General features: G+C 48.7%; 1 protein-coding gene across 1 annotated transcript; it reads left to right on the plus strand.

Moving 5' to 3' along the window:
* The first annotated feature begins 2,935 nt into the window (after positions 1-2,935).
* RIIAD1 (regulatory subunit of type II PKA R-subunit domain containing 1) lies at positions 2,936-9,992 on the plus strand. Its single transcript, XM_065896847.1, has 4 exons — positions 2,936-3,019; positions 3,513-3,589; positions 8,750-8,796; positions 9,922-9,992. The coding sequence occupies exons 1-4, from the start codon at positions 2,936-2,938 to the stop codon at positions 9,990-9,992; spliced, it is 279 nt and encodes a 92-aa protein (XP_065752919.1).
* The last annotated feature ends 5,543 nt before the right edge of the window (positions 9,993-15,535 follow it).

Here is a 15,535-nt window from a genome sequence, read left to right on the forward strand (position 1 = left end):
TGGTCAGAATATGCGATGGCAATGCCAGGGAGTCAAGAGTGCAAATACATCTGGAAAGTGACTTTCCACCCATCTCCCCACCCCCACTGCTCCTTCCCTTGCCTCCTAATCTGATCTTGGTATTTATGGAGATGCTAAACAGATCACGCCCTCTGAGGATGGAGCCTAGGAAGACCCCATGGCCCTGTTGATCTCATTACTCTGTGTCTTGTCAGCAGATCTGCCGCCTTGCTGCTCATTCAGGCTTGGGGCTAATCATATTAATTGAAATATTAAACATTCACAAAAATGAATTATAATGAGCTCCCCTCACTCCTCCTCCCAGTCAGCAATTGAGGAGACAGCTGCAGGCAGCAAAACGCCTCCAATCCTTCGCTTAGTTTGTGGTCCCCGGACGGAAGGCTTCAGTCTGAGAGGAGAGGTGGGGTTTAGGAGAGAAGATGTGGGAGCTCTCTTCAGGCCCTCCTTGCTGGGCGACTGTGGGCACCTCTCTGTTGTCCTTCAGGTTGTAGGGGAGGGAAGCCCTGTGGGGTGAAGACTGGGGGGAAAAATGACCCAGAGGCGCATACCAGGGAATTGCTCTCCAGGAGGAGATGAGGCTTCCAACTAGGTTCCTCCAAGGTACTTTCTCTGCCCACCATCCCCAAGCTCACCCTCTTTCTTATTCTCTGCACTCAATGTTAAGATGCCCTACATTAAAAGATTATTGACTTTATAAAGAGAGAGCTCACTCCTGGTTTTAGATTCTTAGGAAACGAGACATGCTAAATAATTGGGGTACTTTTCAGAAAGGTCAAAATGTAGTGATGGTATGTGTGGGCAGAATGGCTAGTCATCAAATACTTGCTGGCCTCACTAATTGAAAACAGAGTGAAGACTTCTGTAGCAGAATCTGTGAGAGTGTACAAAGAATTGATTATATAATCTTCCTTCCCTCGAGTGGCTTCTACCTCAAGTGGAGAGGTAAGAAAGGCCAACACAATTTACAATAGTGAGAACTGAGGTGCTGTTAAAAAAAGAAAAGTAGCCTCTCTCATTTACACATATGTGTATTTGGGGTTTGGGCCATGGGATGTGGTCAGTCAAGAAAGGCTTGACTGATTCTCAAATCACAAGAAGATCATAGCTTAGCAGAAGGAAGACATTAATTATTTTATGCATGGGGGTGGGGGATGGAGGGAATTGTGCATGTATATGCCTCTGTGTGTGTGTGTAGATTTGACAGTCCAGACCAGCACCATTTACTGTAATGCAAGCTGTATATATAATTTAAAAATTTCTAGTAGCCACATTAAAAAAGTGAAAAGAAAAAGTGAAATGACTTTTAATAATATATTTTATTTAACCAGTATATTCAATGTATTATTCAACGAGTTTATATGATATATCCAAAATATTCAACATGTAATCAATGTAAGGATTATTAGAGATATTTACATTTTAAAATACCAAGTCTTCAAAATCCAGTGAGTGATTTATACTTACAGCTCATCTGACACTTTCAGCAAATTTCAAGTGCTTAATAGCCACAGGTGGCTCATGGTGACCACATTGGATGGTGCAACTTAGAGGTTCCAACACTAGCTTCTCTGGGGGGTGGAGGGGTGGGAAGAGACAGGTCTTAGCCAACAGGAACTATCACCTCTGATTAACCTCTGCTCCTGCCTAAAAAAATCACTTCTGACAGATGGCAGCTTATCTACCTCTCACTATAACTCTCGCTCCTAAAAAACAATCAAAATGATTACTACCCAGATGGGGTTTCTGAGAAGAGGTTTGTAGCCCACTATTTAATTTACCTCTTGAGGTGTTTTTCCTGGCTTGGGAACTGCCAACATTTTCACTTCTTTTCCTCAGTCTTTATTTTTTTGGCCATGTTGTGCAGCTTGCGGGATCTTACTTCCCTGACCAGGGATTGAACCCAGCCCCAGCAGTGAAAGCATGGAGTGATAATCACTGGACTGCCGGCGAATTCCCTCCTCAGTCTTTTCCGAGAGGCAGATGGCAGAGAGACCCCCTCCCAGGCCATGGCCTAATGCTGGGCTTGTTAAGCTCTTTCCTTGCTCCTTGGGCAGTTTTCTCAAATCTGAAAAGACTGCCTCCTTTTGGGCTCTTCTCTGCCTCTCACAAGGTCTCTGCTGCTCATGATCTCAGAGGGGGTGTAGAAATTCAGCACTTGCGTGTATTGTCAGACAGCCTCCTGCCCTTTCTAGGTGCTATTTTCAGCTCTCTGGCTTTCTGTCTCACGTTCTCTTCTTAATTAGATAGCAGAAGAACACATCTTGAAGACCAACTGCCTTTCCCCTCCCCTACTCCACTGGGAGTGGGAGACATGATTTAGAATTTATAAGGAGCAGTTAATCTACACAAGAAAGTCAGTCCAAGAGGGGAAACTTCTGGCAGCATGTCCCCAGGTCCTTTCCAGCATTTTTAGTCTGAGAACATTCCTTCCTTTGTAGAACTCGGTTCATTCCATCCTATGGGGTGCTTTCATGTTGTGTTAAGAATCCAAGACTTCAGGGTCAAGTGTCTGCACTTGAAGGGTGGAAGGGTTTGGCTCCCGGGCCGGTGGAAAGGGAAGAAGCCTAGATTTTCCTTCCCTACTACTAGGCTTTAAATGAGAGTCAGGAACCAGATTCTGGGAGACTCTGCCTTAGGAATCCCTTTTCCAGTTATGCTCTAGAGCTAAAGAAAAAACTATTTGAGGTTGGGTGGGGTCAAAAAGGGCTAATTTTCATATGCAGTCAAGCTGGGAATTCAGTCCCCAAATCTGGGGAAGGGGATCCTTTAGACACCCTCCTGAGCTTACTCCTCGGCTTCAGAGCGGCCCCCTATTTGCTTCCCTCAGCCCCGCCCCCTTCTGGAGAGGGCGGGGCCAGGCCGGGGGTGGGTCCTCACCAGCCCCGCCTCCCGTCGCCTTGACGACCGCGACAAGATGGCGACCCTGCCGGGCGGGATTCAAGGGCTGTACCCCGAGGCGCTGAGTCCCGAGCAGCTGGAGAAGCTGCGCGGCTTCAAGGTGGGTGCGGCCCCTGACCCCCGCCTCCATTAGAGTGCAGCTCCCCCTGGGTAAGGGCCCCAGAGAAAAGGGACGTGGAGCCTGTTCCCAGATAAAGGGGCGAAAGGCTGGTGGGTGGGGACACACCCGGCGGACCCTAGGCTTCTGGAGCCCTGAACAGAGCTCAACAGGCGCCTGAAAGTCCAGAAAAAAACTTAAACAGGGATGGGCCAGAGAAATGGACCGAAATGACTGCCGGATACTTCAACTTAGATACAAACAAGAACTTCCCAACGGTAGAGACCCGACCTTAGTTAAGGCCCCTAAGCCTGAGCCGGAGGCAGCATTGAAGATGTTGATCTGTAAGAAGACAGATGACTTAAATGTTCAAACGTCCTGGGAAGAGACTCGGGTTAAGTGCGCAGGTTGTTTCCCCAAGCCCCCCACACCTCCAGGGCTTGAGCCCTGAAATCTTTCTCCTCATGAAGCATGACCTTTTGCTCTTCCCCTCCAGATTCAGACTCGGATTACTAATGAAAAGTACCTAAGGACCCACAAAGAAGTGGAGTTGCTCATAAGTGGTTTCTTCAGGTAGGTGGTTTTCAGACTGGCCTTGAGCAAATAGTGGAAATCTCGTTGGGGATAGATGAGTGTGAGTGACCTCTTTCTTTAAACACTACTTGTTGCTTCCTTTAGGGTCTGAAGTTTAGAAAATATCCTGAGATTGAATATTTTCTAGCACCGGGGTCTGTGGCACCCAGGGTTTTCTTGTTATCTCTAGAGGTTTCCTTCAGTTATCTCAAAATTCTCAAAAATATTAATATGCATTCACTTTAGCTCTAAAGATAAATACATACCTTCCAACACTTGGAAGAGGGAATTTGGCATTGAGAAACTCAGCAGACAGCCATTGGGTGTAGAACCCTATTCTCTATCAGAGGCCTTTAACAAGGTCACTAGAACTTAAAAAAAATTCAGACGTCTGGCCTTTCTCTACCTGAGAACATTGGTGTGGAAAGAATCCCAAGGGTTGGAAGCCACTCCCTTGTAAGTCATGGGGAAAAGAAAACCATTTTCCACCATGTCTTGGAGCACCTTTTTCCTTCCCCCACACTGCCTTTCAGCATGGCATTTGCTTGAGTGAAAATGTTCCTAATAGGATGAAAAGCAAAGAACTGAGGGAAAAAAAATCATGGAGCATCAATGGATGAAAACAATAGAGCTATGTCGAATACTGTTTGGCTACAAACAGATAGGCACGATTTAAATAATAATGGCTTCCATTTCCAGGCACTGCTGTTGGTTTCCTACATTAGCAGTTACCACATTGTATAATTGCATTTTCTTTCTCTCCCTGGACCAAAGCTCTAAGCTGGTGGAGCCATGTTTGTGTCCCCAGGGCCCACAGTGTATGACATTTTGGTACATTTTTGCTGATCCTCCTAGCAACTCTACAAAGATAGTTTATTATCATTTCCATTTTACAGGTGAAATACCTCCCCCAGATTGCTGAATCAGAATCCAAACCCCTGGTTTTTCCACTGTGTTGCACCGTAAGCACACAGGAGCTGTGGAGCCAGAGGTAGGGCTCTCCTTTGTCTTTTTAAAAGTAGGCCTGGAGGGGTGTCTTTTTTCCATGCTTCATTGTTCTTCAAAGTGGCAGCCGATTCTCAGAGGGCAGATAGGGGAAGGGGAAAGGGAAAATGGAAACCTGTCTGTGAGGTTTGGTTTTTTTGGGCCAGGCTTAAGGCTTGGTCAAAAGATAGTTTAGGGGTCCTCTGTCAGTGTCAGCCTTGGAGATCAGGCCATCACTTTCTGTACCTTTTCTTCTAAGGGGAGATAAAGGATGACATCTTTCCTATCCTGGGGAGCTTGCAATCCAAGTTAGGAATGATTCCAGCAGCGAGATTGGGGATAGATGTTAAAACCTGAATTAACTCACCATTTGCAATGTTCACAAACAAAAGGATTAGAGCCCTTAGGGGTGGTGAATAAAGAGGGTGTTGTTTTAGTCACATGGCAGGGGTGGCCCTGCTTCTCTGCCCAGGAACAGTTTCCAGGAGGAGATGGGTGTCTGCAAGGACAGCTCTAGGCATCTTCCCTTTCCTTCCTTATCATCCCCTTCCCTGGGCCAGGTAGGCCACCAGGCTTCTCCTTTTGCTGTCCTGGAAGCTCCTCTGTGAAATCCTCCTGGCGCCTTTTAGGCCTTTCTCTTTCTGAGGGGGAGGGGAGAGGGGAGAGAAAGTGTTTGAACTTTGAGGGTTTGCTTTTGGTTTTCTTTTTGGTGTGATTGTTATTTCCTTTGGATAATACCAGAGTGAACCAGAATCAGCCCCTCGTCTGCATTGGATGCTTCAGATGGTCCTTCCTGTGAGAAAAGAGGAAGGGAGAAGAGGGGACAGAATCCTGGGCAGCATGCCTGTCCTCACCTGTCTGCGGGTCTCTGCTGTACACTCACTGCAAGCCATGAGAAGCCCCACTCTGTTTTTGTTGGGAGGCAAGCTCACCACCTGGGTTTTGCAGATCCTAATGATTTATGGCCATTCAGCTACAACTCTCCAGTCTATACTCATATATACAGTATATGGAACTCTTAATGCCTTGAATTTTAGAACCGAAAAATGTTAGAAATAGGGATCTAACTTATTTTAGGCATCCAGAGATCTCAGGTTTTAGGCTGGAGATATGATAACAAAGTGTGAAATTGTAGACAGGTTTTATTAGGTGTTTTTGTAAACAGCCAGGCAAGATGAATCTTCCCAAACCATAGCACAGATCATATCATTCCTTGGCTGGAAAAATCTTCAGTGGATCCACAATATTGCCTTTTTTTTTTTTTTTTTTAAAACATTCTATTGAAATATAAAGTACAGACAAGTGGCATATCCTAAACTGGTTGAACTTTCACAAGCTGAGAACACACATGATACTAGCGTCCAGATCAAGAACTAGAACCTGACTAGCACCTCAGACCCTTTGTGGCCCCTTTCAGTCACTTCCTCCAAAAAGTTAGCCAGTATCCTGACTTCTAATTACACAGATTCATTTTGACTTTTTGTGTACTTTATACAAATGGAATTCCACAATATGTGCTCTTTTGTGCCTGGCTTCTTTTGCTCAGCAGTATCTTTTTTTTTTTTGCGGTACGCGAGCCTCTCACTGTTGTGGCCTCTCCCGCTGCGGAGCACAGGCTCCGAACGCGCAGGCTCAGCGGCCATGGCTCACGGGCCCAGCCGCTCCACGACATTTGTGATCTTCCCAGACCGGGGCCCGAACCTGCGTCCCCTGCATCGGCAGGCGGATTCTCAACCACTGCGCCACCAGGGAAGCCCCAGCAGTATCTTAGATCCTCCATTCTCATTGCTGTGTAGTATTCCACTGTGTGACTCTACCACGCTTTGTTTATCCATTGTCTCTTTTTTTTTTTTAATTTTATTTTTATTTATTTTTGGCTGCGTTGGGTCTTTGTTGCTGCAGGTGGGCTTTCTCCAGTTGCGGCGAGCGGGGGCTACTCTTCATTGCGGTGGTGCATGGGCTTAGTTGCTCCGCGGCATGTGGGACCTTCCCGGACCAGGGCTCAAACCCGTGTCCCCTGCACTAGCAGGCGGACTCTCAACTGCTGCGCTACCAGGGAAGCCCATCTCTCTCTTTTTTTAAAATATAAATATGTTTATTTATTTTTGGCCACGTTGGGTCTTCGTTGTGGTGTGCGGGCTTCTCATTGTGGTGGCTTGTCTTGTTGCGGAGCACGGTCTCTAGGCCCATGGGCTTCAGTAGTTGTGGCACTCGGGTACAGTAATTGTGGCTCGCAGGCTCTAGAGCGCAGGCTCAGTAGTTGTGGCACATGGGCTTAGTTGCTCTGCGGCATGTGAGATCTTCCCGGACCAGGGCTCGAACCTGTGTCCCCTGCATTGGCAGGCGGATTCTTAACCACCGCGCCACCAGGGAAGTCCCCCCATTGTCTCTCTCTTTTTTAAACTATTTATTTATTTATTTATTTTTGGCTGTGATGGGTTTTCCTTGCTGTGCGTGGGCTTTCTCTAGTTGTGGTGCATGGGCTTCTCATTGTGGTGGCTTCTCTTGTTGCGGAACACGGGCTCTAGGCACGCAGGCTTCAGTAGTTGTGGCACACCGGCTGAGTAGCTGTGGCTCGCGGGCTCTAGAGTGCAGGCTCAGTAGTTGTGGTGCACGGGCTTAGTTGCTCCACGGCATGTGGGATCTTCCCGGACCAGGGCTCAAACCCGTGTCCCCTGCATTGGCTGGCGGATTCTTATCCACTGTGCCACCAGGGAAGTCCCCCCACCATTGTCTCTTGAACTGAGTATGAATGTCTCTCCCTGGTCTTCAAGGCCCTCCATACTAGGGCCTCCTTCACTTCCCACTACTCCCTGCACATGCCCCCACTCCAGCCAGACTGGACCTCTCTGATCATTCCACCGCCCTCTGCAGGGGCACTGACACTCCTTGAGTGCTCTTCTAGACCCTGGGGAAACAAAGGTGGATACGACCCAGTTCCTACCCTCTGGAGTTCACTGTCAATAGGACATGGGCAGTTCCCTTTAATTTTGGGGCCTTTATTCCTGCTGCTCCTTGGTCTGGAAGGCTCTTGTCCCTCAGCCCTCGTCCCGTGTGTACCTCAAGGGCGCTCTCAAACGCCAGCTGCTCTGTGAGGATTTGGGGGTCTTGCGGTAAGGAATCACTCTCTCTCCTGTGATCTCCCAGCACGCTATTTCGTACCCTCCCGTAGCACTACCTGGAGGTTACTTGGCCTTTTGGACATTTGGGAACTTACCCATTTCCTTTCACTTGACTGTAATTCCTTTGAGGTGGGGCTTATCTTTTTAAAATCAATCCCTCATATCTTATATAGTGACTTACACAGAATTTGTGCTCAACAATTCTCAAATTGAATTGAAGGAGAAGAAGGGAAGCAAAATTCTTGAAGCTTGGGAGGCAGGGGCCTCCTGGGCAGGGAGGGCCTTCCATGCCGGTGGGGCAGGGCAGCCACGGCCACAAGGCCATGTTGTAGAGCACTGGCCTTGGAACCACAAGACCTGGGCTTCCTCTCCTTTATTTACTTGCTTTATGAACTTGGGCAAATGGTCAACCTTTTGAAAGCTTGCTTTCTTCATGTGTAAAATGGGGCACAGTCATTGCTGTTTCACAGAGTGTAGAGTGAGATAATGTTTATGAACGAGCTTTATGAGCTATAAAAGTCGGTGGGCTATAAGGCAGTTTCAGATTCCCAGTGGCACCGGCGCCGTGGGTTTTGTCCCAGTGTCCACTGTATGCAGGGCCAACAACCATCTCAAGTCCGTCCTCTCAGCGTGATTTACTGTGCCCTCCCCCCGACCCGTGGCGATTCCTGGTTACACTTCCTTGGAGGGTGGTGGGTTGCACATCTGTCCCACCACACGTGAGTCCCTCGAGGAGGAGGCAGCGAGCTCTTCAACTTGCCGCCTGGCCTGGGCCTGGTCTCTGGTTCTGTGAAATGTTTGTGGAGTGAATGGCAAGCTTCACTTGGCTGCAGCACTTGCTGTCTTGTGAGGTGAGCATTCCCTAGGCTTCTTGCCATTTAGAATGTCTTGCTCCTGGCCTCAGATCCTGACTAGAAGGAAAATCACGAAGGAAAGGGTCCTTGGCAGGAGTCCTCTGGCTTTCCGCCTGCCAGGACGGGTGTGTCTCGGGTCATCTGCCCCGACAGTGCAGGACCTGCTTTACCTCCTCCCCTTATCCCTTGATGTTTTCCAGAGAAATGTTTTTGAAAAGACCAGACAACATTCAAGAATTTGCTGCAGGTGAGTAAGGCAGCGTCCATTTTGGGCGTTTGATAAACGAGCACCACGAGTGTTACTGTGAATTTAGACTCGGACAATCCCAGGATTCTCCCTGCAGAGTCTGGGGTGCTTCTTTATCCAGTGTCTCCCAAGGGAGCTTTTTTCAAAAGGCTCTTTCCTCAATGTCATTTCCTCAAAATGAGGACAGGTAAGAAACGAGGCAGAACTTCCTCGTGGTAAAGATTGTTAAGAATTTTGAGATTCCCTAAGGAACAGATTGGCAGCTCTTACCCTGGGAATCTTAAAGCAGGGTTCTCAACCCTGGCTGCACATTAAAATAATCTGGGGAATTAAGAAAAAATACTGATGCCCAGGCCCACCCCCAGAGGTTTTTATTTAATTAGTCTGGGGTGGGGCCGGGCATCCACAGTTTTAAAGGCTCCCCAGGTGATTCTAATGGGCTCCGCTGCCCTGAGATGGCTTGAGGTCAATGGTATTTAAAGGGAAGGGGCGGGGCTCGATGATTTCTTGGGTCCTTTTAGCCCTGCGATTACAGCCTCAAACCATCTCTGACTGAATCTAAGTATGTCTTTGCTGTCACAGCAGATGCTGCCTCTGATTCACGTTATGCTGGGTATATAAAAATCCTCTTCTGTCGTCATCCTGCAAGAGTCTGGCTCTCCTCTGAGAGGATATTCTCAGAGAGGGCGTGATGTCTCAGAGACAGGAGCCAGCAGGCCTAGCTGAGACAAGAATAACACTTGGTATTTATTTGGGCCCCAAGATGGGCCTGGAGCAGAAAGCCAGAAACTCCCTCAGCCCTCTCATGGCTCCCTGTGCGTCAGCAAGCTGACAGGCCAGCGGCAGGGCGGTGTGGAGGGGACAGGGGCCGCCCTGTCAGCCCTTGCTGGGAACGCTGGAGCTGGAGGCTCAGAACTTCTGGGTGGGGGGGGTGGGGGTGGTGCGGGGGCAGGGAAGACAGTGACCTTGGGATTTGCTGTGGCATCTCATATTACATTGTAAAGCAGGACCACCAGTAACAGTCCTGCTAAGACAGAGCCTTCCTGGCTTTTTAGCAGAGTGAGCTCTCGCCTAGTCTTTTTCCCTTGGGTTTAGATGATTTCTTCTTTTTAATTCTTATCCCAGACTATTTCACAGATCCAAGACTTCCCAACAAGATTCACATGCAGCTAATTAAGGAGAAGAAAGCGGCTTAATGAGCAAAATCCTGATGCTCAGCTGTTGAGAGACAACAGAAAGCATCCAGCCTCGGGGTGGGTGTTAACCTCACTTACAGTCAGAGGCTTCTTTACTCCTGTGAAAAGAAGCACTGGTTCCTCCGCCCAGGGTGTGAAAGAAACCAAACAGAGATGCTGCAGAGAAGTTCCGTGCAAGTGTTTCATTTTCCTGACACTACTTTAGGGAATGTGAAGAGAGGCCCAGGGTTTGTCTGGCATGTCCGTGGCAGGGAGAGACATCCGTCTTCTTAATCTAGTGACATGGATCAAGAGAATGGAAGTTGAGTAGTTCTGGAGGAAAGAGAGAGCCAGGGAAATGCGGTGGGATCCGTTAGTATCAAGAGCCTGCTCTCAGGCTGCAGAATTCCTGTGTGCTCCTGCAGGTGGCCTTTTCCTTGTGTCTTTGGCGGCGGGAGTAGAAGGGCTTTCCCACTGCTTCTGGAAAGGGTGGGGGCAGTTTCCCTCGTCGCATTTGGATTGGGCGCTTTCCTGCCCCCTTCATCGTCAAACCAGGCTACGCCGTGAGGGCCATCACACATTTTTCAGGCAGGATTTCTGAAGTGATTTTGAAGGTTGGCATTTTTAAATATGAGGTGGGAAAAAGCCACACTCCTGATTTAGCAGCACCATTTCTGTTTTGCAGGGTCATCTGGAAGCGAGAGAGCCCTGTTGCCATCAGTGTGGGTTTCCGGGCTGTGTTTGCTGTTGCAAAGGCTTTTAAAGATGCTCATTAAAAACAGACCTCCCTGTTCTCGCTGCTTTATTTCACTTAGAAGGAAGAAGACATCCTTCACGGGAGGCTGCTCTGCCCCCACTCTGACCGGGTAGGTAGCAGGCCTGTTTCTCTGTTCGTGGCAGAGGCCTCTGAGCTAGGTCAGTGGGTGTTTCCACATGTGCCTCAACCCTGTGTACTCCCTGCCCCTTCAGGCCACTCACTCCCAGAGCCAAGACCAGACAAAAGAGCAGGGGTGGGGAATCCTGAGAGGAACACAGCTGGTCATGGTTGTACTCAAGCAGAGTCCACGCTTCCAAGGTGGCTTTTGTTTTTTATCTTACCTCCGGGGTTACTGTACAAAGTGTACAGGTGATGATTAACTTTTATTTCCATAGAAGCAATAGTCAGAGGAATTGGGTTGGGTGGACGGCAAGAGCGAATGAGATAAGACACAGAAAACCCATTCAGGGCCATGAATATTGTGAAATAAGAGCCCCATGGGTGACTCAGAGGTGGTGGACTTTGTTCTTGAGGATTTTTAGGAACAAGCTGCCCATCCATTTGATTTTTAGCTTAGAGGCAGGAGAGTGGGCCGGTTGGCCTGGTAAGTCCTTTCCAGGCCTAGGAGGCATGGAAGTCTTGCATGTGTGTGTGCGTCCTACCTCTCTGGCCTCCAAAACTCACTGGTTCCACTGTAGGAAGGACCTCTCACCTGTGTGTCACTTGTCAACTTCACTATGGCAACAGAAGCAACAAATAATACAGACCGAAGTGGGGGCTGTATTATTTTTATTTCCCTTGTCTCTGCTGTCTTGTTCCCAGCTACCATCATCTGCAGTAGTAGAAAGGGCAACAAAATGGGGCATTTAGAGAACTATTAAAGCTACACATAATAAGCTATGGGGTAGGAACCTGAGGAGTTATTTTCAGTGCTTTCAGGATCACACTTCAGCAGCCATGGCTCTGACAATGAGGTATCCCTGTTTAGAAAATCCAAACGAAGCCTTCAGCCAAACACACATCTACTAAGGATCTCTGATGTGAAATGTTATGTTAGACACTCTTGGAACCTTTTGTAGGGGAAGAGACCTGCGACAGTGTGGGGAGAGAGCAGAGTGTTTTTCAAGATGCTTGAGTGCGTGATTTAATACATGAGAGTACAGCGGCTCATGCTTGGGGAGTGTCCTGGTAGAGATAAGAAATGCATTTTTAGGTCATAGTGCACCTTCTCTGTGTGAGACGGTGTGCTGGGTCCTGGGGGTAAGGCAGAGCGATCGTCCCTCCCGTGCAGCGGTTCATGGTCTGGGAGATGGGCTGCTTTTCTCCCCAAACCTCAACTGTCTGAATATCTCACTTTTTTTTTTTTTTTTTTTTTTTTTTTTTGAATATCTCACTTTTTAGACTGAAAGCTCCACCAGGGCAGGGACCAAACCTAAAAATCGAACTTGGTCACTGTTGAGTTCCGGACCCCTAGCACAGTGTCTGAATGTAGCAAGTGCTTGGTATGCATTTGTGGAGAGAACGAATGCTTGTATAGTTGAATGAGCAGTCCCATTAGGTCGACTGCTATCAAGACTGTTGCATACCTATGATGGAAGTAGGGACATGATACGGGAGGCAGTGGAAGAAGGAACACCTGGTCTTCTTGCGAAGTGAGGGAGTGAGGGAGGCCTCACGGAAGCTGGCATGTGATGTGTAAGAAGGGACTTGCTAGGCAGACGTGGCGAGAGGCGTGGGGTAGTTGGGGTGTCGCGGTGCTTACATTCTGAGCAGGATGCTGGTGACCTGCTGATTTTTTTTTTTTAATAAATTTATTTATTTATTGACTGTTGGGTCTTCATTGCTGTGCGCGGGCTTTCTCTAGTTACGGAGAGCAGGGGCTACTCTTCGTTGTGGTGCGCGGGCTTCTCATTGCGATGGCTTCTCTTTGTTGCAGAGCCCAGGCTCTAGGCGTGCGGGCTTTAGTAGCTGTGGCGCGTGGGCTCAGTATAGTTGTGGTTCGTGGGCCCTAGAGCGCAGGCTCAGTAGTTGTGGCACACGGGCTTAGTTGCTCCGCGGCATGTGGGAATCTTCCCGGACCAGGGCTCGAACCCATGTGCCCGGCATTGGCAGGCGGATTCTTTACCACTGCGCCACCAGGGAAGTCCTGGCCTGCTGATTCTTATTACTCCTTTCTTCCTTGCTTCCAGAGCTGAAGGGGGCAAGAGAAAAGGAGGGGGAGCAGCTGTTGGGTCAGTCCCGAAGCAGTGTCTGCCGTACCCTCCCTCCCTGACTCGTTCTCCACGTGGTAGCTCGAATGATCTTTTAAGAAACCTAAATCTGTATGTTACTTTCCTGCCTAAACCCCTTTAGTGGTCTTCTGTGCACTTAAAGTCCGGATGGCCTTCCAGGGACTGCAAAGCTTCACGGAGCCCCTCCACCTCTCGGTCATCGGCTGCCCTTTTCCTCCCGCCTCACGGGGCTCCAGCCACACCAATCTTTTCTCTCCTCCCCAACCATGCCAAGGCAATTCCCACTTTAGGGCCTTTGAACTCTGCCTGGATTTCTCTTCCCCAGAACCTCACAGAGCTAATGGTCCAAGTTAGGATGCTGTGTGCTGGAAGCAAGAGAAGACTCTGCTAAGCGAGCAGGCTGTGCTTTCCTCACGTGGCAGACCCGCAGGTGGCGGCTGCTGGCGTTGTTTCAGGGGCCGCCTCTCTGCTGTTTCTTCCCTCCCTCATGGTCAGAGGAGACGCAGGAGGACCAGGAAGGGACTGTGCCAGTGGTACTTGTCTGTCTTCTCAGGAAAGCAAAAGCTTCCTCAGGACACCCACTTCCACCCCCCAGCTTCCACTACCATCTCACTGGCCAGAACTGTGTACGTGGCCCCCTCTTGAAGGGAGGCTGGGAAGTTGAGGATTTAGCCATTGAACAGTGCCCTAGATAGCTTCTTGTCACTTCCTCAGAGAGTCCTTTTTTAGGGAGCAGGCTGAAGTTGCTTCCCCCAGGCATTTAAACATGTTTAATTAGAAAGGTATTCCCCCTAGCTGTTCTGTCACATCCCTCTGTCTGGTTTTCTTTACAACACCTATCACTGTCTGATATTGTCTTGTCTGCTTATTTTCCTGTTACTCTCTGTGGCCCCAGGAATGTGAGCCCCCGTGAGAGCAGGCCTTGTCAGTCGTGCTCGTCACTCCAAGGCCAGCACCTACAGCTGTGCCTAGCACGTGTAGCTACTCAGTGCACACTTGCTGAATGGTTGCAAGGATGGGTGGGTGGTGGTTAGAAGCCTGACTGCACGATGAAGGCTTGATCGAGGCAGTGGCATGAAAACAGGAGATGAATCTTAGTTGTTTTTAGGAGGAGGAATTGGCAGGGCTTGTGATTTGAATGGGGCGAGGTTATAAGGGGGGATGTAGATTCTAGACTGACTTCCAGGTTTCTTGTGTGGACAAGGAGAGGGATGATAGGATCATCTGCTAATGCAGAAAGGAAGTCGACACGGGCGGGGAAAATGGGGAGAAGAATTTATTTTTTTAATTTTAAAAATGTTTAAAATTTTTAAACTTATTTTTTGGCCCGTACTGTGTGGCTTGTACGATCTCAGTTCCCCAACCAGGGATTGAAGCTGCGCTATGGCAGTGAAAGTGCCAAATTCTAACCACTAGACCACCAGGGAACTCCCCGGGCGCTGAATTTAGGCCAGAAGGTTTCCGCTGATTTGCAATTGGGTCGTGCGTAGAATTAATATGATTAGCTTCAGTGGGGTTGACAGAAGTGAGACTGCAGTGGGCTTAGCAGCAATTGTGAGATGAGGTTGTGGAAGTGGATGCATGCTGCCCGTGGAGGTGACCTTCTAGGAGCAAGGCTGTGAGGCGGACGGAGGAAGGGTAGTAGCTAGAAGGGGAGGCAGTGTTGAGGACGGGCTTTTGATGGGAGACGCTTGAGCATCCAGGGGTTTGACATTTTCCATATCTTCGGGTCTATTTTACTTTTAGGCTAAAAGACATTAGGGGCTTCTTGGAAGTGTTGTGCAGATTGGCCCTGATGTCCAGAAGTAATGGGAACTACTGGGCAGGCCTAACTTTGCCACCACGTGACCTAGAGTGACCTCTGTGTCAGGTTCCTGTCCTCACAGTTGGAGCAGAAGCTGTCACAGGCTTGCAGCAAGGATGGCCTCCGGCTGGCTCTCACTGGGTGGGAAGGCAGGGCTGGAAAGCTCATCGCTCTCATCTCCCTGGATGGGCCTCTGCTGCCCTCTCCTGGGCGAGACACCGCTCCGCTCAGAGAATGCCCGTGCCAGGCCTGAGTGGAGAGAGACAGGGCTGGGAGTGGGAGAATGGTCACAAATTTCCAGATTCCTATAATAGAAAGTTTCTTCAGAAGTTGCAAAATCCAGGGCCTAATCTCTGGCAGTGCTGTTTCATGAGCTCCTTAGATGTTTCCTTCTTAGAAGTGTCAGAAGAAAGAAACCTTGCAAGGTTGATTATTCATTCACTTGTTTGATCACTTATTCACTCGTTTATTCAGCAAACATTAGGGTACATTATATACTCAGGCTGCAAACTTTTGGAAGTCAGATACATTTTCCTCAAGGAACTCGTAGTCTAGTGAGTGGAGATGGATTAATAGATAATTATAATCAGTTTCAAAAGTGAAATGATAAGAGAAAAGGGCAAGCCACTGCAGGGGCACAGAGGAGGGATACCTGACTGGCGCTGTAGTGGCAGGTGGGCATGATGGGGGCTTGGCCAGAGAATGTTTCCCAGCGTGGGAGCTAAATGCTAACAGATGATTAGAAATTACAGGCACCAAGTTACTGTCTAAT

This window comes from Phocoena phocoena, chromosome 1, assembly GCF_963924675.1.
Source record: "Phocoena phocoena chromosome 1, mPhoPho1.1, whole genome shotgun sequence".
Taxonomy (NCBI): domain Eukaryota; kingdom Metazoa; phylum Chordata; class Mammalia; order Artiodactyla; family Phocoenidae; genus Phocoena; species Phocoena phocoena.